The 27030-nt window shown below is 58.3% G+C and overlaps 3 protein-coding genes across 23 annotated transcripts in view; 2 read left to right on the forward strand and 1 right to left on the reverse strand.

The window, feature by feature from the left end:
• The window catches only part of CARD14 (caspase recruitment domain family member 14), a 32020-nt gene extending 31523 nt beyond the window's left edge, over positions 1-497 (forward strand). For 17 of the 18 annotated variants that reach the window (XM_074343855.1, XM_074343867.1, XM_074343866.1 and 14 more), the window contains one exon: positions 255-497. In XM_074343855.1, coding sequence (XP_074199956.1) covers positions 255-462 — 208 coding nt within the window. In that variant the 3' untranslated portion in view covers positions 463-497. The remainder of the gene's footprint in view (positions 1-254) is intronic. The other variant, XR_012499679.1, reaches the window with a different exon arrangement.
• SGSH (N-sulfoglucosamine sulfohydrolase) lies at positions 494-7969 on the reverse strand. Of its 2 annotated transcripts, XM_074343884.1 has the most exons (8): positions 7813-7969; positions 6494-6654; positions 4869-4974; positions 4428-4578; positions 3918-4074; positions 3500-3581; positions 2438-2641; positions 494-1779 (listed from the first exon to the last, which is right to left on the reverse strand). In XM_074343884.1, exons 1-8 carry the CDS (start codon positions 7907-7909, stop codon positions 1220-1222), a joined length of 1518 nt encoding a protein of 505 aa, XP_074199985.1. In that variant the 5' UTR covers positions 7910-7969; the 3' UTR covers positions 494-1219. The 2 variants fall into 2 exon arrangements, with proteins under 2 accessions (XP_074199985.1, XP_010948984.3); XM_010950682.3 differs by lacking the exons at positions 6494-6654; positions 7813-7969 and adding an exon at positions 5244-5749.
• Positions 7970-7996: 27 nt separating this feature from the next.
• Positions 7997-26066, forward strand: SLC26A11 (solute carrier family 26 member 11). Of its 3 annotated transcripts, none has more exons than XM_074343882.1 (17): positions 7997-8124; positions 9146-9381; positions 9928-10120; positions 10541-10626; positions 12558-12637; positions 13943-14085; positions 16006-16181; positions 16597-16669; positions 18895-18945; positions 20017-20077; positions 21974-22029; positions 22222-22362; positions 23235-23362; positions 23668-23767; positions 24206-24339; positions 24606-24678; positions 25242-26066. In XM_074343882.1, the coding sequence occupies exons 2-17, from the start codon at positions 9148-9150 to the stop codon at positions 25331-25333; spliced, it is 1821 nt and encodes a 606-aa protein (XP_074199983.1). In that variant the 5' UTR covers positions 7997-8124; positions 9146-9147; the 3' UTR covers positions 25334-26066. The 3 variants fall into 3 exon arrangements, with proteins under 3 accessions (XP_074199983.1, XP_074199984.1, XP_074199982.1); XM_074343881.1 differs by having other exon boundaries at positions 7998-8086; XM_074343883.1 differs by lacking the exons at positions 9928-10120; positions 13943-14085 and having other exon boundaries at positions 7997-8086.
• The last annotated feature ends 964 nt before the right edge of the window (positions 26067-27030 follow it).

Consider the following 27030-nt stretch of genomic DNA (forward strand, 5'->3'; position numbering starts at 1 on the left):
AGAACTGAGGCTGTAAACCAGACCCCTGCCCCCAGTCAGAGCATGTCTTCTGGGGCCTGAGTCACATCGTTTTCATGAAGCACTGGGTGCCCTTGAAGCAGGCTGCTGGGTCCAGGGGCGTCTGGGCAGCTTCTGCATCATTGGTCTGTCCGGATCCCGAGAATTCCAAGCCAGTGTCCAATTCCTGGGGCTCCGTGCTGGGAGGCCAGCGTGCTGCTCTCCCCAAGCTGCCCTCCCGTCTCCGGCCCCTGCAGGAAGGCCCTGCAGCGGCTTGGCACCACGGAGGACCAGCTCCTGGAGGCCGCCAGGCAGGAGGAGGGTGAGCTGGACAAAGCGCCCTGTCTGTACAGCAGCCTGGCCCCCGACAGCTGGAGCGACCTGGATGCCCTGCTTGGCTGTGTCCGCCTGGCCATCGCAGACGAGCAGAAGACAGTTGTGTGGACAGAGCAGAGCCCCCACTGATGCCCCCCGAGGCATAAATAAATTTAGAAAATGAACTTTGGCATATTTTATTAAAATAGAAAGCTTTTACAATGCTCTGGCCTGCGGCTTCCTCCCCATGCCTCCAAGGATGGAGTTGATGGGGGTGGGAGCCCACCCACTCAAGAGAGAAAGCCCTCTCTCTGGGTTTTCCCTGGCAGAGCCTCTGCTCCCGGGTGGATGGAGGCAGGGCAGGTCTAGAGCATTCCGTGAGCCACGTCTGTGCCACAGACTTGTGTTCATCCAAGCAGAACTGGCCCAGCCAGAGGATGGGGCGTTTTCATCCCTGGACTCTCAAAAAGGACAAGCTCGGCCATTACAGACCCCAGGCTAGAACTCAGCTCTCAGGGAGCCCGCCAAGAATCAGCGGCCTCGGGGAGCCCAGCCCGAGGGGCGGGGCCGGGCTGTGGGCAAGGCAAAGGACAAAGACAAGCCCCGGGCTTGTCAGACCAGGGCTGACAGACAGACGCTGTCCCCACAGTGAGTACGGTCTGCACCCACCCTCCACCCCTGTGGCACACAGAAGCCTGCATCCCCTTAGGTGAAGGGCACAGGAGCGTCTGTGGGTTCCAAAGAACCAAGAGGCTCTGAAGCCCCTTCTTCTGCAGGCCCCCAGACCGCCCTCGCCTCGTCATGGGGTGGGGACCCTGCACCAGCCGGGTGCGCCCTGAGATGCCTGTGCCGGGACATGGCTCAGACCCAGGACAGCGGGTCCCCGGCCGTGGGGGCGGGCTGGGCCTCACAGCTCGTTGTGGAGCGGCCGGCACTGCGGGGAGAGCTTCTCCTCCAGCACGCCGTCGGGGGCACACACCCAGGGGTCATGGGTCTCCCACTGCCACTTGGCCAGTTGGGTCTGCAGCAGTCCCAGAACCTGGGCGTAGCGCGGGTCGGCGGCCAGGTTCTGGGTCTCGCGGGGGTCCCGGCCCCTGTCGTAGAGCTCCCAGCGCTCCCGGTAGTAGTAGCGGTGCAGGTCCTTGTACCAGCCCGTGGGCCGGCCGGCCGTGCTGCGATTCAGGAGGTCCTGGAACGTTGGCGACACGTAGAAGTCCTGGTCGACGGGAAAGGGCATCTTGAAGTGGAGGTTGTGCACGAGGTGGAAGTTCTGGTGGTACACGGAGCGCATGGGGTAGGACATGGTGACCTCATGGTGGCTCTGGCTGCCAAAGACCGTGGTCCAGAGGGGCTCTGCCTCCAGCGCTGGCAGCAGGGACCGGCCAGTGAGCTGGACGGTCTTCAAGCCGAAGATGGCATAGCTGGGGTAGGGGATGGAGAACCAATCCAAGATGGTGGGCGTGAGGTCTGGAAAGGAGGCAGCATCTCAGGGGGTGGGCCCTCCAGGGGCAAGGCCCACCCCCACAGAAGGGCTGCATCCCAGCCACTCTGGAAAGCTGGTGGGCCGCCTCACACACCATGTCACCAACAGGGAGAAGCTGCCACAGGCCAGCCTGTCACTGCTGCGTCATCTCTGGGCCGTGGTGCCTTCGACGGCATAGGGAGAGGCCCACCTTGGTGGCACCCAGTACCCCTCTAAGACTCTGAGGACCGTGCAGGGGCCGTTCCCATGCTGTGCTGTGGCCACAGTGCTCCCCGACTTGTGCTTTGGGGCCAAAGGGAGATGTGAGCCCTGAGCCACAGGGGCCCAAGCACCCTGCTGCCCTGACCACTCAGAGTTGGGTGGAGGGGCCTGTAGCATCACTGTCACTTAGAAACTCGTCAGAAATGCAAATTCTTAGGCCCCACCCCACACCTACTGAACCACACCCTGGGGGGGACCTCTGGATGCTACCAAGGGCTCCGGGTGGCTGACGCCCACCAGTGGGCCAGCCGAGAAACAACGGGCATGAAGGCGGTGAGACCCAGACCAGAAGCCAAGCTCGGTGCTTGTGAGCTGTGCGGCCTTTGGCCGTGCACTTCACCCGAGCCGCGCATCTGCACCTGTAGGGAGGCGCAGTCGTACCTAGCAGGCTCACGTAGGCCTCACTGGCCTGGCCCCAGCGCTGCGGGTGCTCTGGGGACGACACCAGCAAGGGCTCCGCCGTGCCCGGCCAGTACAGGTTGGTCCTGCCGCTGGGGAAGGGGACTCCGTTGTCGGATGTGAAGATCACCAGGGTGTCATTCAGGACGCCCGCTCCACGCAGCTCCTGGAGCACGAGTCCAATCCCTGCGGGGTGCGGAGGGGGAGCAGCGCTCAGCACAGGCAGGCGTGGTGGCACGGGAACATGCAGGCACTCGCCCGCTGCACCATCAGCCACTGGACCCCATGCCGTCATCTCCCTCGATCACCCGGGCCATCCTTCCCACCCGCCCAGGCCTCCCGCCCAGCACTCTACCCAGTGCCCTGTCCTGGAGCAGGACTTGCACGGCCTCCACCTGAGCGCCCTATCCAGGGACCCCAGCCATCCCCTGGCACTTCCGTGTAACCCTCACGCACCTGCTACCTGCCACACGCTGGTTTCCGTGTTTCCTGGAGTCTCACGTCTACCCCATAGAGCTAACAGGGATGGTCTTGGGCGAGGCCAGAACACGGGATTCCCTCTTGCCCACCCCCTTTGCAGGTCCCCGTGAAGTAATGGCACCAACAGGAAAACTATAAAGGCACCAAGCACCTACAGGCGGTTGAATGATGGTCCCCCTGAAAGGCATGTCCACCTGGAACCTGTGAATGTGACCTTATTTGGAAAGAGGGTCTTTGCAGATGCAGTTAAGTCGCAGGTCTCAAGATGTCACCCTGAAGTACCTAGGTGTGCCCTAAATCCCATGACAAGTGTCTCTACAGGAAAAACCGAGACAGAACAAGAGAAGACACAGAGGAGTCACGTGGCGACAAGGCACAGACTGGAGGGATGCAGCCACAGGCCAGGGAGCACCTGGGCCACCAGAAGCTGGGAGAGGGAGGAAGGACCTGCCCCCAGAGGCCCCAGAGGGAACACAGCCCCTCGACACCGTGACTTCCGGCTTGCAGCCCAAGACGGGGGCCAGAGCTGCACCCTATGCCACCGCCTGCGCTCCTTGACCCCACCTTGGTCCATGCGGCCGATGGTGGTGTACTGAGCGGCCAGGTCAGCTCGGGCTGCCGGGGTGTCAGGGACGAAGTAAGGCACCTGGGACGGGGCAGGTGGGTGGAAAGTCAATGTTACAACAGATAGGTTGGGGAGGACAGTGACTAGCCTTTGAATTGGGGCAGGAGAGGCAGGTGCCAGCCTCCCTCCCGGGGCCCGAAGTCATCTTCCTTCTAGAATGGATCAGCCCGGAATATGCTCTTCTGGGTACCACCCCACAGACGGGGGCCTGGCTGCCGTGAGTTGGAGGGTCTCTCATTACACACCTGGGGCCAGGCTGCAAGCCCACGGGAGGGGTGCTGGTCCCCAGATTTACAAGGCCAAGGATGCAGGACGGGTGGGCATCTTGGGAACATGGTGAGGGGCTGGCCCTCCCACCTGCACATCCTGCGGGTCGTAGATCTGGGGCGTCCAGTCTGGGATCCGCCCCATGCCGCTCTCCCCGTTGCCAAACTTCTCACAGAAGGCCCCATACTGTGGCTGCGAGTGCCCACAGCGGTGGGGGTCGTGGAAGGCGACGTAGAGGAAGAAAGGCCTGCACATGGAGGGATGGGCTTGAGCATTGAGGTCAAGGTCAGACGGTTGACCCACTATCTGGCTTCTACCCTGGGGAGCCCCATCCTTTGGGAAGGAACACCCCTCAGTTTTGTCTCTCTCCTATAACTGAGAGCGTCCCCATGATCGGCACTGCCTCATTTTCCCCACATCCCCACCTCCTCTGGCCAGATCGACTTGAGTATCTGGAACCTCCCCCACCTCACCCCAGCTGTCTGGGGACTCCACGAGACCCAGCCAGACTCCAGGATCTGCATCACGTACTAAGTGCCCAGAGGTCTGGCTGTGGGAGGGCGGGGAGGGGTCAGGAATGGGGCGGGGCCCTCCTCGCACCTGTCGTCCTGAGTCTGCAGGAATTTCTGGACCAGCAGTTTAATTCTAGTGATATTCCGCCCCACCTGGAGGACAGAGCCATTCTCCTCCGTGTACGCAAAGTCGAACGGGTACACCGTCTCTGGCCCCACGTGCTTCTTCCCGATGATGCCTGGAGCCGCGGAGACAGGCCTGTCCTGAGCCCTTCGGTCTCCCACTTCCTTCTGCTCTCTTTTCCACCCCCCCCAAGTCCTGGGCCTAACCCCCCACCCCCTGAGCCATGGCCTCCACGAGGGCAGCTGGGCCTTTGTTCTCACGTGCCCGTGGTCCAGCCAGGAGGCCCAGGCTCCCTGGGGCCTAGTGCTCAGAGCAGGGGTCAGTGGGAGCTCAGGACAGGCCTCACTCCTCTAGGGCAGGGAGGGAAGCTGCTCTCCGCCCCCATGGCCGCCCGGAGCCCCTCACCTGTGCGAATGCCGGCTCGGCCCAGCAGCAGCGGCAGACTCTGCACCCGGTCGAATGAGCTGAAGTGGTGGACATCCTGGTGCAGGCCATACATTCCGTTCTGATGCTGCCGGCAGAGACGCCGTGAGGCAGGGCACCACCGGCGGCCCGGCCGGCAGCCGCCGGCTCTCGCTCTCCCAGCCTCGCCAACCCCACCCCTCATGGGCCGCCCATTTAGAACCATTAGAGAGGCTTTCTCCCCGCCTCAATCCCTGCCCGACAGGCCCCCAGGCCCGTCCTGTGGCCCTCAGCAGGAAATACAGTAGACTGGGAGGGTGCAAATCACGCAAGTCAGGGGCGCCTCTTCTCTCTGGGTACCTGTGCCTCCCCACTCACCTACTATGAGCACGTGTCGTGGAGCGGAAACCACAGCAGCAGGTCTCTCTTTATTAACGAACTTTCACGCAGTGTGAAAAAATTGCTGTGCGTGTTACAAACCCAGACCGAAAGATGGAAGAAAGGAAAGCCCTGCCCTTCAGCTGCAGCCGGCAGCCCGGAGTGAGCGCGGCTCGCACGCCTCGTTATCCTCTCAGGAAGCGCCCGTGTACCGGCCGCAGTCTCCCCTGTACGGGCGTCTCCTGCGCGCTGCCTGTCGCTCAGATGGGGATGCACAGAGCACACCTGCCTCCCGTACGTTAACGTCGTGAGATAACACGTCACGAATAAGTGTCTGTGTACGCCCAAGTTCACTGCAGCAGCATTCCAACAGCCAAAGGTGGCAGCGGCCCAAGTGTCCACCGACAGACAGCTGCATAAACAAAACATGCTCTCTCCCTACAATGACACGTTACTCCTCCTTGAAAACGAGTGAAGTGCTGACGTGTGCCGCTGCACAGGTGAGCCTGGAGGACGCGATGCTCAGTGAAATCAGCCAATCACAGAAGGACAAATCCTGGGTGATTCCCCTTATGTTGAGGCACCCAGAGTTGCCAAATTCATGGAGACAGAAAGTAGAATGGCGGTTGCCAGGGACGGGACCCGGGGCCGAGGGGAACAGGAAGTTAGTGTTTCATGGGGACAGAGTTTCAGTTTGGAAAGAGAAAAAAGTTCTGGAGGCAGATGGTGGTGATGGCTGCACAGTGTGGATGTAATCAATGCCACTCAACTGTAGCCTCAAAGATAGTTAAAATGGTAACTTTAACTACCCACCTTAACACAATAAAGACAAAGTAAGTGCCTTAAATGGCAGCTTTTATGGTCACACAAGCTCCTGGGACGATATCACAACAGGAGTTAACACTATTGCCAGGCGAGTACGTGCCAGACACCTTGCTATGTACTTTATAAAGTATTAACTTGGTCAACCCCATCCTAATCCCATGAGTGAGGTGTTACTGTGACCCCATCTTACAGGTGAGGGGACTGAGGCACACAGAGGTAAGTGACTTGCTCACAGTCACACAGAGTGGTGGGGCAGGGCTCATGAGTGGGTCGTCCAGCCCAGCCTGCACTTCCACCATTTGACTGGGGGTGGGGGAGGGAAGGCAGGCGCATCCCCAGGGAGAACAGGGAGGGGTTCCAGGCTACAGAGGCCGTGGGGGCACTCCCTCCCCCATGCCCTCCTCCTGCCCCTCTGCTGCCCTCACCTGAGGCAAGCCAGTGAGGAGGCTGGCGCGGCTGGGAGAGCAGCTGCTGACGGAGGTGAAGGCATTGCGGAAGAGGAGGCTGCGGCGGGCCAAGGCATCCAGGTGAGGGGTGGCAATGGCACTGTTGTTGTAGGCGCCACTCTCAAAGCCTCCGTCGTCCGCTACAGAAGGCGGGAGACAGAGCACACGGTGGGCTGGGCTCAGAAGAGCAGCTTGTGGGAGTGAGGGAGACCTGGGTCCTGCTGCGTGGCCTGAGCCAGTGATGCCCAGGCAGATATGATGCCCAGGGGGGCATAATATTCAGCAAGCGTGATACCTGAGTGGGAAGGCCACCAGGCATGTATGCAAACTTGGTGGGCATGCTAGCAGGGAGGCATGACTCTCAGGCGGGCATGAGACCCAGGCAGGCTTGCATGATGCCCAATTTCATGACACTCAGTGGGCATGCTAGCAGGTGTGACTGGGCAGTCCTGGGCTCTGCAGACACTGCACAAGGATGTTCTCCCCCAGTGCCTCTGGGAGAGGGGGAGTTGAAGAAGTCCCTCAGTGGAATACTGTTTAAGTTACAATTAGCTGAAGGGCCTGCCTGAGACCACAAGTTAATCAGAAAGTGACCCTGGCGAAAGGCCAGACCTCAAAAGAGGAAAAAATCGGGTTGCCTTGTGATAGCCAGGCCGTAGTCACTCACGCAGGAAGTCTTGTGAACAGCAGGGCTTTTGAGGAACTTGGGGTTTGGGGAGGTCACGGGAGAGGGCGTGTGGGTGGTAGGGGGCTGCTCCCTTCAGCCAGGAGAAGGAAAGGTGAGCCACAGTGCTCCGGGGTCTGATAAGGGAAGGGCAAATTTAGGGGATTATCACTGCTGTGGAGATGAGAGCCCCAGGGCCCCGGGGCTGGTCTCTGGGGACTTGGACAGCCAGCCCCTGTTCTGGAATCCCCTCTACGATCTGGGCACTGCTGGGTTCTAGAAAGCCGCCCAGCCCCTCAAGGCGGGGCCGGGACCGCAGGGTTAGCCTCGCAGCTCTGGTCACAGGTAAGGGTGCAGGGTCAGAACAGGGGCAGGCATTGGGTGGGAATGCTGGGGCCGACACCGCCAGACCCCGCATGGTCGCTCCTACCCCTCTCCAAGGAGCGGACCACGAGGAGTCTGGGGGCAACAAAGAGAGGAGACAAGGAATGAACAGCAACAGGGACTGCAGGGAACAGGAGGGTCAACACTGACCGCTGGTGGGGAGGGGCGAGTGGCCGCGTCTGGGGGCGACAACCGGCGGCCGTGGAGGGCAGTACCCAGGGTGGCGGCGGGTCGGCAAGGATGCACTCACCGAGGATCAGCAGCACGTTCCGGGGGCGCGCCCGGTGCGCACGGCAGATCCCCAGGGCGAGGAGCAGCGCCCAGCAAGCCGGCACCGGGAGGCGCATGGCGGCGGCTCCGGCCGGGCCCCGCCCCGCGGTCACGTGAGCGCCGGGCCCCGGCCCGCCCCGCCCCGGGTCACGTGCACGTTAGGCCCCGCCCCGAGCCCGCCCCCGCTCCCCGTCTCTCTGCGGTTTCTGCAGACCCGCAGCGGCTGCCGCGGGAGACCCCAGCTGCGGCGTCCGGTGAGTGCGCGGCGGACGGCGCCGAGGCCCGAGGCGAGGTGGGCGAGCTGCCAGAGACGGGCCGGGGTCGCTGGTGGGCGGCCGACGCGGGGGGCGGTGCGGGGTCCCAGGGTGCGGGCGCTTCCCGCGGGGACCCCGCTTACCCACCCACCGCGTCCCCATCCAGGTTTCCGCCACCTTCCGTCTTGCTGGGGCCGGCGGGCTGCGGACTGTCAGCTAGCCTGGGGTCCCCACCCTTAGACCTTAGCGTCCGGGCAGTCGGCTTCAGGGGTGGGGGACAGGGTCTGTCCAGAGCCACCCCGCCGGGGCAGTGGGTAGGGGGTCGTCTGGGACCGGCTCTGCGCGCAGGGGGCGCCAGGGCCGTAGAGGATGCGCACCCTGAATTACTGGTGGAGCCTCTGACGTTTTCCCAGAACCTACTAGAATCTTCAGAGCTCCTCTAAAGATGTGAACGCCACAGGTGGGGGTTGGGGTGAGTCAGGATGGGAGACCCCCCCCACTCCGCGCCGCAGTCTGCCGTAGTGGGTGGAGCCTGCTATAGTGCGCACTTGGAAAATCTCGGGGCGCTCAGAGCCTCTAGTCTTCCCACCCACACCCCGCCAGCCAGACTTGGGTGCCCCCCGTGGACCCTCCTTTTCTCTGCACTGCTCCCCTTTAAATTCTCGGGGTCGGGGGGAATAAAAACGGAAACAGTTCCCTCGGTAGGAGAAACCTTGAGTGCAATTAGCGTTTAGATTTCTCACTGAGAAACCGTTTATTATTTTCTTCCAGCCACAGTGGTTGAAGGCAGAGAAGGCACCCAGGGTCTGGGCAGGTGGGATTCAGGGAGAGCAGTGGACAGGAGGGGGTGCACTCCACCTTTGATTGAGGCTTCTGCGCAGGCTGTTGGCTTCCTGTCTCAGATCAGCAAGGTGCGAGGAGATTTAACCCATCTGGCTCACACCCTTTGTTGGGGAGACCAATTGTGCGTCTTCTGACGTCCCTGGACCCCCACCCTACTGCTGGGTTTTCTGCAGCCCAGGTTCTGACTTCTGATCTGTCTCCCCACGCCCACCCTAGACATGCCGTCTTCTGTGGACGCGCTGAGTCCGGCCAGGCCCCTGCCTCCGGGCCTGGCCCCGATGTCCTGCTGCTGGTCCACTGAGACCATGCAGAAGTGGTTGCCCTTCCTGGCCTGGCTGCCCAACTACACCTGGTACGCGCTGAAGATGGACTTCCTCGCCGGGATCTCAGTTGGGCTCACGGTCATCCCCCAGGCCTTGGCCTATGCTGAGGTGGCTGGACTCCCTCCCCAGGTGAGATTTCTGCCCTGCTGTCTGCCACATCCCCTCCCCTCAGCATGACCCCACTCCAGGCCTCAGCGCTGGCCCCAGAGCAGATGGAAATGCACAGTATTTCCTCCAGGCAAAGGGGCACCCAGGGCTCCAGTCCCATGGGGCTCAGGAGGCCTTGGCTTACAACCTAGAGCATGTGACTGATTTGGGGCAGACCTGCACCTCTGTGACTCCTGTTGTCACACTTGTCACACGCAGGCACCAAGCTAGTTCTGGATTGCCTGATGGGGCCAGTGGGATGACTCACCGTAGCTATTAGACACTTTCTCAGACTCAGATTCGAACATCAGCACATGGGGCCCTGGTTGGGTGTGGGTGGAAAGGAGGCCCCTCATCCCTGCGGGCCCACAACCATGGTAACAGGGTGAGCACAAGCCCTGCTTGTCCACTGCTGTGCCCAGGATCCATCGTGGGGACCCCAGGTCCCTGCTCTCAGGTGTCCACTCCGGGGACCCCGTGGGTGCACTGAGTCCTTCCTGGCTCTTCAGTGCTTTCTCTGCCCAACAGTACGGCCTCTACTCTGCCTTCATGGGGTGCTTCGTCTACTTCTTTCTGGGCACCTCCCGAGATGTGACTCTGGGCCCCACCGCTATCATGTCCCTCCTGGTCTCCTTCTACACCTTCGGCAAGCCCGCCTACGCTGTGCTGCTGGCCTTCCTGTCAGGCTGCATCCAGTTAGGCATGGGGTTTCTGCGCTTGGGTAAGCCTTTCAGGCCTTTCTGCCATGGGGGGTGGGCTGCAGATCTGCTCTTCCTGGGGTACCTACCGAGGCACCTCCTCCTGGAGATGCCCTGCCCTCAGCATTTCCTTCTTTGCATCCCAAGGGCTGTCCGTGTGTGTGTGTGTGTGTGTGTGTGTGTGTGTGTGTGTGTGTGTCTTGGGAGAAGTGGCCCTCAGTCCTCCCCTATTGTGCTTCGAGGCCAGGACATTTGGAGAAGTGCCTGGGACCTCAATCCCTGGCCTCTCTTTCCTGTTCTCCAGACTAGCTCAAACAGGGCATACCCCCCACTAGTCCTTAGCCCCAGTCCCACCCATACCACCTCTCCCAGCCCACATCCACCTGTTTCCTCTGGGTCCCAGTGGGGCTAGGCCAACTTGGTGTTCGCTCTTGGCTGTCCAGGGTTACTGCTGGACTTCATCTCCTGCCCTGTCATCAAAGGTTTCACCTCGGCTGCCGCCATCACCATCAGCTTTGGACAGATCAAGGTAGGCACATGAGTTGGCCCCGTGGGCACCTGCTGGCTAGCAGGACCAAGGTGGGGTCCTGTGTGTGCTGGCCAGTCAGGCTCTTGCTACTTCAGGGCCCAGAGCCTGCAGTGCTGGCCTGAGTCTCCAGTAATAAAGTGACCCCTCAGGAGAGGTGCTGAGCAATGGCCAAATTCCACAACAGGTGATTTGGGGAACCAGTAATGACAGCCCCTGCTCTTGCCATAGTTTTCACCCGAGTGCTTGGTTCACCTCGCAGAGTCTTGCTGCCTTTACCTCACGCTCAGCCACTGGCCTTCACAGGTCACGAGCATCCTGCCAAAATTCCAACAAGCAAATTGTCCCCACATGCTAACTTAGCTAGGTGATTTCATTTTTATGTCTTTTTTTCCAACTTTTGTTGTTTTCAAATGCCAGTTCTTTGTGTTTCTGTTCACACACCTACAAGAGCCGGAATCAGTGATCATGGGTTTATCCCCCTCCCCCGGGTCCCGAGTGCCTGGGGGGCAAGCACTGTTCTGCTGCCAGTGTGGCCCCCATGCCCTGAGCTTGGGTGTTCTGAGTGGAACCCAGCTGAATGGGACAGACTCGGGGCCTGCCCCAGCCCCGACCCCAGGGCTCTCCAAGGCGGGTCCGTGACAGGCTTCCCTGATGGAGGCTGAGTGAGAAAGTGAGAGCGTTGGGCCCAGGGCGCTGTGGGGGTGGGAGGGTAACGCAGCTGACAGGTCACTCCATGCTGGGCGACCGATGAAGCTCGCCCTGTGTTCCATGCTCACACGTCCCCCTGGGAGGTAGGCTGATCATCATCCCCACTCAGATGAGGGAGCAGCCCAGAACAATGTGGGTAAACTCGAATTACAGATTATGTACACACATATGTCGGGGTGTGTAAGCTTGGCAAGTTCTGTTCCGTGGGATGAGCTGTCCTTTATTCTGGAAACATCCTTCATTTTTAGTGTCAAGAATGTTCTTTTTTCATAGTGCAGGGAGAGGGTACCTTCTGTATGCATTCATGTTTGGCAGCCCGAGGGTCAGGCCCTCTGAACCTTGACTAGGTCATGATAGCCATCTGAGAGCCTCTAGGCTGCGGTGGGTTTGGGGGTCCTCCTGACCTGCCCACGTAGGTGCCCCCTGCCTGGGACAGAAGCCCCTTGTCCATGTCTGCCCTTCCCCACCCGGGCTATGAGCTGGGCGGGTTTTGGGGGTTTTGGAGCCTGACCATCTTGGGAGTCTGGGCCTCGACTTCCCCTTCAGATTAAGAGCCAAATGAACTAAAGCACAGAGTAGCGCCCCCTTACCCTCCCGAGGAACCCCGACATGGCCGGGGTCCTCCAGCGCCCTTTCTTGGAAGCCAGTGGAGCCCACTCTCCGCGCCCCCGCGCTCGCCCACGCGCGCGGCTCAGCCTGCCGCTAGGCGAGATTTTTCATTCTGGCAGGGGGTGGTGCTTGGAGGGCGGGCCTCTGAATGACGGGCGCGGCCTAGGGCCAATGGCGACATGGTCTGTCCAATGGAGGGCGGGCCAGTAAATAATGGATGGGGCCACGAGCCAATAGCGGCCGGGCCTGCGGGGAAGCGACAGTAGGTCCGGAGTTCCGGACCCTGGACGCCTGGCGAGGGCGCTGTCGAACGGGTGTCCGCTTTGCGGTCGCCTACGTTGATTCTCCTCGAATAGAAAAGTAATTTGCAAAGACATGCCATTGATCCCCAAATGTGAAATGCCCTCTCCGCCCGGTCCTCCCCGCGGCTGCCCTTGGGGGCTTTGGGAATGGACAGATGACCTCTGGAGAGCCAGGAGATGTTCCTCGAGGAAGGGCTTTTGGCGGGGTAAGGGATTCCAGGTTTAAGACTTGCTGAGATGCTTGCTGTAAGGGAGTGGCCTTAGCTTTTTATTTTGGGGAAGGTTGTCTAATCAGAATCTCTGTTTGAACAGAACCTGTTGGGATTGCAGCACATCCCCAGACAGTTTTTCCTGCAAGTGTATTACATCTTTCGCAACATCGGAGAGACCAGGTACCTGTTGGCTATTTTTCAGCCCCCTCTTAAAGAAGCTCTTCCTTCATGGCTCCTCTGTTGGCCCTCTACCCGTTTCCACTCCCAGGTGGCATTTATTCCAGACCCCTGGAGCCTTGCTGCTCAAGCAGAGGTTCCCTGAGTAGCACTGTGGACTTCACCTGGGAGCTGCTTAGAAACGCATGCTCAGGCTGCTGTCAGCCAGCTTGGGCTGCTGAATCAGTCAGGTTAATGAAAGCCCTATGTGGTCAGAATACACATGGAACTTTGAGGAGCTCTGCTCAGGTGGCCTGAGTTGGGGTTAGCGTGGCCCCATGCAGAGCTTTCTTGGGCAGTTGGAGTGGGAAAGGACCATATAGAGGAAAGGCAGGCAGGTTGTCACAGACAGGGTTCCTGGTTCAGTGAAGAAGAGACAACCCAGGCAGGGGCAGGCGGGCAGGCAGGCATGCAGGTGCCCAGGGGACAGTGGCAGATGGAGACGATTTCCTGCAGCAAGCACTTCCCTCAGACAGTGGGGTCCCTCCAGAGGGCAGGCAGGGTAAAGGGACAAACAGGAGGTGCTCCTAGGTGCACCCAGCCGGGGATCAGGACATCTCTTTGGCCGTAGTGACAGGAGAAGAAACTCATCTGGGTGGGCTGTAGGGTGAGCTGCCTGGCGGGAGCAGTGCAGGAGGGACTGGGGGAGACCTGTGACCGTTGTCTTCTCCCCTTCTGATCTGCTGCTGAGACTTCCCAGGGGCTGAACCCACCAGAAGTCAGGGGCTCTCCGGCCCACGAGATGCACCTGGGGGGGGGTCAGCCTCAGGGGGCCAGTGGAAACAGCAGTAGACCAGTCAGAGAGCATCATAGGAGGTCAGAAGTGAATCTTCTGGACCCAGCGAAGCACCTGTAACTCAGAGAGCTAGACTGAAGATGTGGGCTGGTAGCTTGGCTGCCCCTGTGACCTGGGCCTCAACTCCCAGGGCCTGTGTACCTACTGAGGTTTTGTATGTTCATTTTTGGTTTTGTTTTTTGGGGGGAGGTGGGAGGTGATTAGATTTACTTATTTACTTACTTTTTAATGAAGGTAGTGGGGATTGAACTCAGGACCTCATGCATACCAAGCACACAGTCACTGAGCTATACCCTCCCACCTACCCGACTGAGATTTGAATTAGGTTTTGAAGAAGAACAGGGACATAAATTTCTCAGGAAAAAGCAAAAAGAGTGTTTGAGAGAGGAAGCTTTCCAGCAGATGCAGCAACCAAAGGCCCGAGGGCCGGTGCTGTCGGCGGGCTTGCGCACTGACGTGGCATCTGTCTGCAGGGTGGGCGATGTGGTGCTGGGGCTGGTCTGCATGCTGCTGCTGCTGGTGCTGAAGCTGATGCGGGACCACGTGCCTCCCGTCCACCCCGAGATGCCCCCCGGCGTGCGGCTCAGTCACGGGCTGGTTTGGACTGCCACGACAGGTGAGGGGCCTTCTGGCTGAGGGACCGCTTCCACATCTGTCCTTGCAACCTGGGCTCATGTGTGGTTACCTCAGGAGCCCGAGGCCCCCCTGACTAGAGCCACTCACGTCACTTGCCAGGTGGTTCTGATTTGCAGCCAGGGTGGGGAACGCTGCTTTGCAGCAGCAGTCAGCCAGCATGGATTTTGCCCTCCAGGGGATATTTGGCAGTGCCCGGAGATGTTTTTGGTTGACCCTCTGGGCGGGGCTGTTCCCGCTAAACATCCTGCAGTGCACAGCGTCCCACGGAGCAGGGTGATCTGGCCCAAAGCGTCAGCATTGCCAAGGTCGAGGAACCCAAGCAGGTTCCTGGGGGAGGAAGCAAACTCTCCTGAGGCCAGCTGGTCCTGTTTTAATTGTGTAGGTGGCAGGGGTAAACATTTTGCTTTGGGCTTGCAATCGAATGAGTCAGTTAACAAGAGGGTCTGTGAAGAAAGGCTGAAGTAAAAGGCTACAAGATGAGGAGGGTCAGTGAGACCACTGGCTGGCTCAAGGGCTGTCTGGGGGGCAGGGGAGACAGCCGGAAGTCTCTCCACTGAGCTGGCCTTTGGTGACACCGAGAAAGGAAGGCAGGTACAGCAAAACAAGAAAGTGTTAGTGTCTCCTGGGCCTTCCCAAAGCTGAGGGGAATGGAAATCACCCTGCGTGGCCCTGCTTCTGAAACCCAGCCAGCTGTGGGAAGGAGAGTTGGCTAGACTTCAGCCCTTAAGTTACTTCCAGCTGCTCAGGGTGGCTCCCAGTTCCTGGAGTCACTCACCAGACCACCTCCTGCAGACTGGAGGCCGAGGGTGAAGGCTGAGCAGTCAGGAGCGGGGCAGAGCGCAGTGGAAACACCCGGCTTCCAGTCCCAGCTTTCCGCCACTTGTCTGGCTCTTGCACGTGTCACTTGCCAGAGTTCCTGAGCTTCAGTTGTCACCTGTAAAATAGTGGAAACAGGCTCTGTCCTCTAAAACCTTGACACTCAAAGTGTGGCCTCGGACCATCGGTCTGGGCATCCCCTGGGAGCTTGTTGGAAATGCAGGTGCTCAGACCCACCCAGCCCTCTGACACGGAACCTGCACGGCAATGTGCTCACCGGGCGACTCGCAGGCGCGCTGAGGTCTGAGAAGGGCTCCTCCGAAACCCTGCAGGTTCCCTGAGGGCTGCTGTCTCCTCTCTCCAGAACACGAAGCATCACCTTAGGAAACTAGTTACTGAGCTCCCAACTGTGCTTTTTCAGAAAGTCATCATTTCAGCTTATATTCTAGTTGAGTGAGTACAGGTTAATCTACAGCAGAACCTTGCATTTGTTCATCAATTCATAGAAAAGTCGTTTGGCCCCCGAACACCCTTGTTGGGCAGATGCAACAGCCGTCACGTCTCCCTGTTTGCAGGTGAAAAAGCGGACTTGCAGGAACTGAATGAGCTGTGATCCCACATAAAGTGTTGGGCGCTTGGGAAGCACGTCGCAGGCGTCACTGCCTTTGATTCCCATGAAGATGGGATATTATTTCCTCTGCTTTTCTAACAACAGACAAACCAGACCAGACTTCCCGAGGCACACGGCTAGGATGAGGCAGAGTGGGGCCTTGCTCCCAGGTCACCCACCGTTCTCTCTCATCAGTTGATTTGGAAGTGTGCTGATTTCACGGCCGTCTCAGAACCCACTTGGATTGCATTGGTGTCTCTGTTGGGTTTGTTTTCTAGTTCGTTGGTTCTGCTCGAACCTTTATTATTTCTTCGCTGTGGCGTATTTTGGGTTCTGTGTTCACGCCTGCCACGTGGGCGCTTGTGTCTGTGCTTTCTCCCAGGCTGGGGCGGGCTCTTCCGCCTCCTGAGGCGTATTTGTCCAGGGACCCGGAGAATCCAGGTTTCACCGACGGTCTCTCCCTGTCTGTCCTAGCTCGCAACGCCCTGGTTGTGTCCTTTGCTGCCCTGGTCGCGTACTCCTTCGAGGTGACTGGATACCAGCCCTTCGTTCTAACTGGGAAGACACCCGAGGGGCTGCCTGAACCCCACGTCCCTCCCTTCTCAGTGACCACCACCAACGGGACAGTCTCCTTCACCGAGATGGTGCAGGTGGGTAGAAGCAGGGAGCCGAGGTCACAGTGGCCCCTGAGCCTGGCTCTACGTCCCGGATACATCGGCTTAGTGACAGGCATCTCTGAGCTCAGCAGGAGCTGCCGTGTCCTCCCCAGGGGCGGCTCTGGTGCGGAGACAGGCGTGCAAATGAATTCTAGATGAGGCACAACCTCCAGGGACATCGCATTTACTTTTCTGCCTGGAGCCCAGGGGTCTTACGCCAGCCGAGCAGGAGCGTGTCCTGTTCTGCTCAGCGTCGCGCTGCCTGCGGTGTGAGCTCGCAGCCCTGCGGCTGAAGGACGTCTGCTTCCGTCAGACGAGGAGTCAGCACCTGCCCCAGCGGGTCACTGCCTGGTCAGACCCCTCCTGGCCGTCCCAGGGGGTTCCTCACCATCCCTCTCTCCTCTCTCAGGGCATGGGGGCCGGACTGGCCGTGGTACCCCTGGTGGGTCTCCTGGAGAGCATCGCGGTGGCCAAATCCTTTGGTAAGATGCCCACCCGATGCCCTCCCTGGCGTCTCAGCCCAGAGCCCCACCTGCCTTGCTTCCCTGCTCTCCTGCTTGCTTTTATCTGCTCTGATTTTTAAAACTTTGAATTTTTATCCCAAGTGATTCATGCTCATGTTAAAACAAAATCTATAGTAAAAATGGGTTTACAATGAAAGATTCCTTACAGCGTCTGGAAACGTTTGGCAGCCTGCTCTCTGTGGACATGAAAGGTCCTGTGTTTAGCCTCTGCCAGTTGCACTCTGTGTGTGTGGTGTAAGCACTCCCCCGGACCAGCTGATTGCAGGCTGACCACGGAGGTTGAACTTTGGGATGCGATGTGAAGTAGCCACCATCCACCATCCACATACACTTAAATAACCTCACCGGCCTTAATCAAAGGCAGTAAAACAAACTGGGAAGCAACACGCTTTAGGCATTGTCTTTGTTCTTAAAGTAACTTACTTGATTGAAAATTTTAAATTGGTAATAATGGCTATTTTTGGTAACTGGTTTGCAAAAATTCCTAAAAATTTTAAGAAGTGTCTTTTCCAGCTATCTGAGCACACCTGGCCGGCCCCCCTTGTACCCAGGGAGGCTGGGAGATGCTAATCTACTTACGCGTGTGTGGCTCAGTTCTCTGGTTCCCTCCGCGTGAGCTGAGGCTGCCAAGCCCTTCACGTGTCCTCCCTTCCATCTTGGGTCCCTGGGCTTCCAGCTTTGTGTTGTCCAAGAGGACGACATGGTCATTCTGTTCTGTAACAGGGTTAAGTCCTCCTTTGTTTGGGCCTAGGGTGATTCTAAAGGTAAAACTCAGATACACAGAGTGTGTTATTATGACGACATAAGTCATAGTGTTCACTGCCCAGCCCAGGTTGTGCCAGGGGTACACTTCCTTCTCTGAGGTTCTGGCTTGTGGACCAGCAGAGCATACCAAGGAGCCGCTAGGCCAGCGTCCGTTCTAAAAGGGTTTCCCTTCCACACGCCAGCAGTTACTCAAGATCACACTGCAGTTCAGTCTGTGACCTGTTCAGCTCACATCTTTCTTGTTAAGTTTTTACTTTTCTGATATTTTTTAAAATGTCTTTTTGGTGCAGGTAATTTTTAAATTCATATATCTTTTAATAGGTATACTGGGCATTGAACCCAGGACCTTGTGCACGTTAAGCACGCACTCAACCACGGAGCTGTACCCTCCCCCCTTGATCTGTTTTATAACTTGGGGGAGGGTATCTTGGAATTTGCTTCTGACAGCTGTTACTTGTTTTGTCTGTTGGTTAGAAAACTGTTTTCTTTTGAAGTCAGCCGCCCTCCTGTTTTCATTTGTAAAGGTTGTCATTCTCTTAAATAGGGGTTTAGGAAGCCGTGGCCTGCTGCTCATGACCCTAGAATGACTTTTGTGGGTTTGTTTGTTTATTTAGGGGGAGAAGAGGTAATCAGATTCATTTATTTTTATTTATTTTTTCACAGAGGTACTGGGCCTTAAACCCTGGACCTCCTTCATGCTGAGCACGTGCTCTACCACTGAGCTACACCCTTCCCCTGGCTTTTTCATTTTTAAGTGTTTGGAGGGAAACTCTGAAGGAGATTGGGATTTGGTGAGATGCCCACAAGTCAGGTTTTACTGGAGCACGGTCTCTTGCTCGCTTGTTTCTCGTTCTACGGCTGCTTCGAGTCACAGCGGTGAGCCGAGCAGCCGTGACAGCGTGGCCCTCGAGCCTAAAATAATGTCGTCTGGCCCTTTACAGGAAGTTGGACAACTGCTGTCCTAAATTCATACCCCTCCGTGGTTCCCCAGAGCTCCCCACTCCTCTCTCTGGGCCTCACATGAGACTTTTCTTGTCATCTCGACTGTAACCAGGAAGTTTTTTAGTTTTAAGCATCTTTCCCTTATTATAAAAGCAGTAGGTTTTTGTTGCACCAAGTATTGAACGTTCAGAAATGGGTGAAGGAGAAACAGAGCACCTGTGGTCTCCCTCGCTGCCCCAGCTAACCGCTGCTAGCGCTGCGCTTGACGTCTTTCTACTGTTTTTTTTATTGTAAGCCCACAGGAACACTACTGCATTTTCACGTACGTGTGTATTTTGTCCCTGTTTATACCTTATATTTACAAAACACAGACAATGCTGTAGGGAGAAACCTAGGTAACCTGCTTTCTCATTTCGTAAACAGCCTCCTGATGGCATACATCTAGTGACAATGTTTTTATTATCTGTTCTCTGTAGCCTCTCAAAATAACTACCGTGTTGACGCCAACCAGGAGCTGCTGGCCATCGGTAAGACTCCAGCAGCGGGCAGGCAGCGGCTCTTGGGGTCTGGGTGATGCTGGTTGTGCTGAGGGGCAGGTAGCAAAGGTGGCCTGAGGGCGGCCTGTCCTCCAGTCCCGGGTGGCTCTGTCCATTCCCCAGGAGCAGGGAGCCGATGCCAGGCGTCCAGCCTGCCTCAGGCTTATTGAGCGCCTGCTGTGCACCAGACCCTGAGATCTGTGGCTGTTCTGTGGCGGGGAACGCCCGAGTGCTCCTCGTGGGCTGGGCTGGGAGCTTCCTGGGGTGATGGTCAGATTACTGAGGAATGCGGCCAGGTGGGGTTTCAGGTGAGCTGCTGATTGTGCAGGCTCTTGGCTGCCTTTGCCCCACCCTGGGCCTCCCTCCAGGTGGGGCAGGTGGATGAGTGAAGACTCAAGTGGATCCCAGGCCACCTGACTGCACACAGGTGTGTCCTAGGTGTCACCTGAGTTGTCTTGAGGCCTTGAATCTGTGACCGGTTGTGGGTTTTGTGAAGACCCCTGGGTGAGGCAGGTGCTCACGGAGCCAATGGTGGTGAACTTGGGCTGGTTATCTCGGTTTGGGCATGTTCGTGTCCAGTGCAGATTAATCAGAGGCACGTGGGGAAGGCAGCTTACTGGCCGTGACCTTCTGCCCCTCCCCTCGGCTGGTCATCTCACGAGGGAGTGTAGGTTTGAAGGAACTCAGAGTGCGGGGGATGCCAGCGGACTTCCTGGGCCCTTTGGGCCTGTCTGTGCACAGTTGCCATACTCGGCGAGCCCCCTTCTGGGCAGGTGGGGGTCCTCTGTCTCATACACGGGAAAAGGCGCGTTTAAGTCACACAGGCAAGGCCGGGCTCAGAATTACTTCATTGCTAGAATCAACCTCAGGGAGCTTGTCAAAGATCGTGGTTTGTCTTGTCCCTCTGAGAGAGCCGGCCGCGTGCAGGACGCCTCCTGGCTGGCTCCTCCCCTCTCTGTCTCCGTTTCCTTTCTGGTTTCCCCTCCTTTCCTCCCCAGCTCCTTTCCCCTCTGTTCACGCCCCTCTTCCTGGGTAAGCCTTTTGCCTCCATTCTCTCTCCAGGCCTGACCAACATCCTGGGCTCCATCTTCTCTTCCTTCCCCGTCACGGGCAGCTTTGGACGGTGAGTGACCACGTGCTTCCTCCTCCGAGTCTCTGGGGACGTCCTAGCCCAGGCAGAGGGTCCTCATCGGCTTGACGCAGCAGCTTCCCCTCGGGGCTCTTGCCTCCACCCCGAGGAGGCCGTTCTCCTTCTTGTCCGGCTGGGTCGGAGGTCCGAGGGCGGGGCGGGGGGCTGGCCCTGCCTCCCTTCACATCCCGGCTGGTTTTCCTGCTGGCCTTTGACTCAGAAGTCCCCGCATGTGGAAGTGCTGCCCGCGTCTCCTCTCGGCGCAGGAGTTAATTCCTGAGAGAAAGCTCCTGAGAGAAAGCGGGGCCAGGAAGGGCGGGGCTCTGCCTGAGGACGTGGGCCCGGGGTCGCATGCAGACTCTCGGGTGGGGTCGTGTGTGCGGGTGACTCGTGGCTGGAGGAGGAGGCGTCAGTGCCCAGCCTCCGGGCCGAGGTCCTGAACCCTGACCAACCCTGTCTGGGCACCAAACTTCCTGCCACCCCAAGCCACCGTGTCCCGGAGGGTGCAGGGCACACTGCCCAGCCTCCGCACCCCAGTGCCCTCGTCTGTAAAACGGCTCATGATGGGCCTGTCTCAGAGTTATTTAGAGAATTTAATGAAAACCACATAGAACAATGCTGGTGGCCCGGTAGGTGCTGTGTTAGTGTTCGTGAAATAGAACCTCTGTTTTTCAGTTTTACTTACTTGTTTTTGTTGGCATAAGCAGATTGCCAGCCTGTTCAGTCAAGGTCATATTTTGTATTTCTCAGTATCTAGCATCGTTCCTTGTGTATAGTGGGTCCTGAAATAATTGTATAGATATTTAATGAATGAAGTTTCTGCTTAATTCCGTAGAGGTTAAAGGTGACTTAGGAGAAGGCCTTCCGGGGAAGCGTACAGACAAAATTTATTTCTGGAGGAAGCATGGGTGGGCACAGAGCCCGGTCAGGGCGTTGGGAGGCGTGGAGGAGGCGGGGCCCGGTGCTGTTCCCTCGTCATCTTGGTGGTGGCAAACGGGAACATGGCCTGAGGACCACATCTCTGGCAGAGAAAGCTTATCCTGGCACTTGGATCTGAAAGCATTTTTGCAGACAGGCAGTCCACTCACTGTTGGAATTGTGTTTCTCCACGTAGGTTTTTTCTGTTTGCACGTGCACGTATATACACGTGTGTGCGTGCACCTGTATGTGATCTGCCTACATGTACACACACACATTAAGTGGGATTCCCCCACTTGACAGCTTTTTTCTACGTCAGTAAAAGTGAGCGTCTGCATCATTTCTCACCGCGGTGGGGATTCCGTCGTAGGGTGCTGTGTTCTTTCACCAGAGACGTTGTAACAAAGCACCGCAGACGAGGTGGCTTCAACAGCAGGCGTTTATTTCTCACAGTTTTGGGGGCGTCTGAGATCAAGGCGCTGGCAGCTCCTGAGGCCTCCCTCCTGGGCTTGCAGATGGCCGCCTGCTCCCTGTCCTCACTTGGCCGTTCCTCTGTGTCCCAGTTTCCTCTTACAAGGGTGTTAGAGGAGGGCCCACCCTCACATTAACTTAAACACCCCTTTCAAGGCCCTTTCTCCAAACTCAGTCACTTCCTGAGGGGCGGGGCTCCGGGCTTCAGCGTGGGGATGGGGCCCGGCGGTGGGATGCACTTCAGCCCGGGGCAGCGAGTTTTAATCTGGCTCTTCTGTTGGGTATTTGGGTTTACGTCCAGGCCCCTCTCAGACATGCTGATCGGTTATTCTGGGTTCACCGAGAAGGCCCGGGAGTCCCCCGTGGAGAGAGGTGCTGACGTCGGTGGGGCCTCCTGTCCCCGCCGCCCTGGTCTGGGACGCCAGCCACAGCTGTGTGGACCGACGCCTCCCGTACTCACCTTGGTCCGACAGCCACTAACGGGTCTCTGTTGCCTTCCAGGACAGCTCTGAATGCCCAGTCGGGGGTGTGCACCCCTGCAGGGGGCCTGATGACGGGTGAGCACCCCTCGCACACACACCATGTCACCCCCACCCCCGTGTCCGCAGCAGTAAGAGGAGGGGAAGGGACGCGGGGCCAAGGTGCAGCTGCGTCCCCCAGAGCAGGGCTGGGCCCTGCCCAGGTGGGGCTCCTCCCAGGGGGAGTCAGGTGGCCGGACTGCGAGGTCACAGCAGCCCTCCCCCCCATAGGAACCCTGGTGCTGCTGTCGCTCGACTACCTGACCTCGTTCTTCTACTACATCCCCAAGTCCGCCCTGGCCGCCGTCATCATCATGGCCGTGGCCCCCCTGTTCGATACCAAGATCGTCCGGACGCTGTGGCGCGTGAAGAGTACGTATGCCCCATCCACGCCGAGCGTAACGCTCCCCCGCCGACGGCCGCTGCCAAGCCGGCCGGGCTGCAGAGAGACCGGGGCTTCCCAGGGTGACCGGCGGGGCCAGCGTCACAGCCTCCCCTTCCCCGCCAGTCACAGCGGCTCCAGGGACTCCGAACCTGCAGGCCCTTTACTGTGCTAGTTTTTGTCTTGTTTCTCAAAGCAGTGGAGGGATTTACGTGACTTCTCAGGCTCCTTGCTAGTCGGCCCTCACGAGTTACAGAGAGAAGGGAACCGTGCCATGTGCTTGTCGGCACCAGGGCGCACAGGTGTCATCGCATCCCATCTCAGAGCAGCCCCGGAGCGCGCGCTGCTGTGCCTCCGTTTCCGTGCCACGGGGCACACAGCAGATACCCCTGGCAGACGCTGAGGCCGGGGCGGGGGGCTTGGCCGAGAGGCGTGTGTCTGGGGTGGGCTCCAGGGCTGACCCCCAAGCACACCCGTTTTGCTCTGTGATACCTTCTCCTTCTGCAGCTCAGAGACGTCCCAGTGCCTCCCCCAACCCCACATCCCAGGCCTGGCCCTGTCCTCATATCCCTTCTTCCTTGGTCTCCTGAGAAGGGCCAGCCAGGCAGGTCTTAACTGTCCCTCAGCCCAGGCAGGGCGGGACTTGCTGCCTCTGACATGCCCTGTGCTGGCATGGCCTGTCAACAGCATCGGTCCCCAAGGCCCCAGATGCAGGGGCCCCTCAGGGGCTACTCGGGGTCCATGACACCTTTATTCAGTATGTGGAAAGTCACATACAAGGGTAGGTCTCCCTGGGGACTTGGGTGGCTGGGAGCTGAGCTCGCTGAGGAGGGGCGGCCCCTCAGCTGGACCCCTCTCCCAGGGCTGGACTTGCTGCCCCTCTGCGTGACCTTCCTGCTCTGCTTCTGGGAAGTCCAGTACGGCATCCTGGCCGGGACCCTGGTGTCTGTGCTGATTGTCCTGCACTCCGTGGCCAGACCCAAGATACAGGTAGCCCATCGGGCCTCCCTGAGGGGGACCCACTGGCCTCAGGGGGCCCGGTGGGGGAAGTATGCCGCAGGTGGAGCCCTCGGCCCCACGGTCTGGCATTCTGAGCTCTTGATGTAATTGTGGCCCGAGGGACTGCTGAGTGACCATTCACCTGGTGGACGGTGTAGCCTTCCTGCTGTAAACCGGTGCTTTCCCACTGCGGGTGGGGCACCCACCAGCTCCGCGCTCCCTTCCAGCCTGTGCCTGGCAGAGCTGCCGGGTCAGACTTGCCTCCAGTACTCACTGGCTTCCCCTCACGTCCCCAGGTGTCGGAGGGACAGGTGCTGATCCTGCAGCCGGCTGGTGGCCTGCACTTCCCTGCGATCGACAACCTCCGGGAGGACATACTGAACCGGGCTTTGGGAAGTATGTGGCCAGATGGGCTGCGGTCACCCCCCAGCTCCCCGCCGCCCTCTCTGCGCCCTAGCCTGGCTGTTGCTGGACCCCAAGACCCTGCCCTCAGCAGTCAGAGAGGAGCTCGTCCTCGGGTCCAGGGGTGTCTCTGGTGTCTCAGAGCAGTGTCCACTGGGCCCCCCGTCTGCATGCAGTAAGGGTGATGGTTCACCAACATTTGTCCCTAAGGGCCTGTTCCTTCTAAAAGTTGGTATTTAGGGGAGAAAGGAGACTATTCACCCACCTGCAGCAGAAACGGACTGCTGTCCCCAAACAGCTAATGTCTTTGGTCCCTGTTCCCTCCTCGTCCCCCTCGGGGAAGAGAGATTGATGGCATTCCTTGGCCTGCGCCCCTGACCAGGGCCTCCCCTGGTGGCCTCCGTCCAGTGTGACCTCTCCCCTGTCCCGCAGCCTCCCCGCCACGCTGCGCCATCCTGGACTGCACCCACGTCTTCAGCATCGACTACACCGTGGTGCAGGGGCTTGGGGAACTCATGGAGGACTTCCACAAGCGGGGTGTCACCCTTGCCCTCATTGGCCTGCAGGTGAGTGTCGGCAGCCTGTGAGGTCGGTGTCATCACGGTCCCCATGCTGGGACGAGGCCCAGAGAAGCTGAGCAGACTGCCCAAGGGCACACAGCGAGGATGGCAGCCGGGCTCCTGTCTTGCGGTGTCTCGCTGCAGAGCTCAGCATCCCGCGTTGTGTTTGCAGAGCGCTCATCTCCGTGTTCTTACGGAGATCTGAGGCAGTCTGACATGGGCTGCTCTGGCAGGAGCGTCCCCACGTGGAATCACTGTTTGTCTGCCCGCAGGTCCCCGTTCTCCGTGTCCTGCTGTCTGCTGACCTGAAGGGCGTCCTGTACTTCTCCACCATGGAAGAAGCAGGTGGGTGCAGCCAGTCATCAGAGAGAGATCCAAGGCAGCCCGGCTGCCCACACCCCATGGGGTCAGGATGGCAGGACGGAAACCCTGAGAGACAGGAGGGTCGGTGCTTGAGTCCGAGAGTCCTCACGGTTGGGTGCAGCCAGGTGTCCACTAATCAGGATGTAGAACGTCTCCCTCATTCCTCGTTCCAGTGGCCCCCTCCCCACCCTGGGGTTCAGCACCGCTCTGACTCCCCCCAGCATCGGTCAGCGTAGCCTGTTCTAGAACTTTATGTGGCTGGATCAAAAGAATGTTTTTGTACCTGGCTCCTTCGGCTCAGCGTGGTATCTGCTGGATGCACCCACGTTGCTGCTGGAAGCAGTGGTGGACCCTGCCCGGCAGTGAGGAGGGCTGTTGTGGCTGGGGGACTTCGGTGAGCCCAGACCAGGGCTAGGGACACCGGTCCAAGGACCTCAACTCCCAGCACATGAGTTCCCCAAAATGCCGGCCTTTGATCTCATTCTGTGAACTGACCCATCCTCACTTTGCTTTTTTAGTGTTTGAAAACCTTGTGTTTTCTGCAGAAAAATACCTGAAGCAAGAACCTGGGGCTCAGCCCTACAACGTCAGCGAGGACTCTGTTCCGGAACACAAGATCGCCCTGCTGAAGGCCTGACTGGGCCTCTGACGGGCGCGGGCAGAGGGCCTCACGGAAGGTTCTTGTCACTGTGGTGCCGGATGCCGCCTTACGGATGGACCTGAGAAACTTGAGCAGGTGACCCGGAGGAGGGGAAGGGAACTGGGGATCCACAGGTGGGATTCCTCCCTTCCCCCGGGGTGACTGATAAAGGACCTCCCTTCTGCTGTTCCCTGTGTGTGAACGCTTTTTTGAAGAGTGGTTTGGAGAATGGCAGATCATGTGAGAAAGGGAAGGGCAGGGATTTCAGCCTGGTCTGGGAGAGGAGCCCTCTCGCCCCAGCGCCCTCCTGGATTCCGGGGGAAGGTGGGGTAAGCGGGCACCTCGCAGCTGGGTGCCCTTTCTGATGGCGGCGGCTGTGCTGTTGCTGGGAGGAAAACCGAGGTTTGCCAAACGATTTAAAGTTTTAAAAATAACTTTGCTGTTTGTGTTTTCTAAAATTTAAAAAAAGTGATAGCTTTGGTGTTTTTGTAAAATTCATAAATGCTTATTGTAAAATCTACAGGACACCATCCCCACTCCCCCTTCCACTCTGGCGATAGATCCAGACCCCCCCCTCCAGGACACGCACACGTGTGTACGTGAGCACGTGGGTGTGTGTTTACAGTCGTGTAAGTGGGACCATTCCATCCACGGTGCTCTGTGACGCACATTTTCACGCGGTCATTGCTGTGAATTATCGTTGTGCTAATAAACAGAGAATATGTGGTTATCAGTGGCCACGTGGTATTTTATTCTCTCTGTGCTTCGCAGTTTACTTAGCAAGCCCACCCCACGCGGACTTGCCTGTTTTAAGTTTCATTTTCGTCGTCATTAGGGGTAAGCCCCAGCCGAGGAAGTCTTGGCTCCTGGACTTCCTTTGAGGAAGAACTTGCTGTGCAGACAGTCTTAGAGCAGGGCCCCCTAGTGGCTCCTGGGCAGACCTGGCCGGGGTCTGGGCCAGCCCTCGAGACAGCCCAACTCTTTTCAGATTTCTTGTCCTCCGTCTTCTGGGGTTTCTCCTTCCAGGCTCCTGACCAGCCACCGAAGCCAGTCACCCCTGGCCCCCTTACCTGCCTTTCCTTATTTAGGGCAGCGTGTCCCAAAGTTCTGCCCACCAGGCCACCCCTCCCCAGAGCTATGATGGAGGTGCGGTCCCTTTTTGGCCTGCACCCGTGTGCTGAGCTTACCCATTCTGGAACCCGGAGGTAGTCCCGTTCACGGGGCTGGGCAGATCGGTATGCTTGGGCAGGACCAGTGTTATGGAGAACCTATCACCATCTGTGACTCGACAGCTCCTTTCTCGGAAGCCACGCCAGCAAAACACGAGCCTGTCTCCTGGGAAGCAGGCTCAAGGGTGTTTATCGCTACCTCGTTAGCGATCTTCGTAAAGGACAGCAACTCAAGTGTCTCTACTTGAGAGAGTCTTGACCATGGAACCCACAGACTGTGGAATGTCACGTGGCAGTTAAAGAAACGAGAGAGTATAGACACTAACATATTTTTGAGTTAAAAAAGCAGGTTGCAGCATGTTACCCACCTTAAGATACCATTTGTGTGGACACACCCACTAAACGATTCTATGGTGCATGTGTGAAGGTTTTTAAAAGTTCTCGAAGGATAAACATCAAATTCGTAACTGTGATTATGTCTTGGGTTGGTAGGAACCATATCCGTTTGGGTTTAATTTTTCAAAG

Source organism: Camelus bactrianus, chromosome 16 (genome assembly GCF_048773025.1).
Source record: "Camelus bactrianus isolate YW-2024 breed Bactrian camel chromosome 16, ASM4877302v1, whole genome shotgun sequence".
In the NCBI taxonomy this organism is placed as follows: Eukaryota; Metazoa; Chordata; class Mammalia; order Artiodactyla; family Camelidae; genus Camelus; species Camelus bactrianus.

Coding starts and splice junctions, on each gene's coding strand:
- SGSH (XM_074343884.1), bottom strand. CDS start 7,909: ATGCGCCTCCCGGTGCCGGCTTGCTGGGCGCTGCTCCTCGCCCTGGGG. Junction 2,642..3,499: donor CATCGGCCGCATGGACCAAG/GTGGGGTCAAGG, acceptor CGCACCCCGCAG/GGATTGGACTCGTGCTCCAG. Junction 1,780..2,437: donor GGCCTACGTGAGCCTGCTAG/GTACGACTGCGC, acceptor CCTCCTTTCCAG/ACCTCACGCCCACCATCTTG.
- SLC26A11 (XM_074343882.1), top strand. CDS start 9,148: ATGCCGTCTTCTGTGGACGCGCTGAGTCCGGCCAGGCCCCTGCCTCCG. Junction 16,182..16,596: donor CCTTCACCGAGATGGTGCAG/GTGGGTAGAAGC, acceptor CTCCTCTCTCAG/GGCATGGGGGCCGGACTGGC. Junction 20,078..21,973: donor GTCACGGGCAGCTTTGGACG/GTGAGTGACCAC, acceptor GTTGCCTTCCAG/GACAGCTCTGAATGCCCAGT.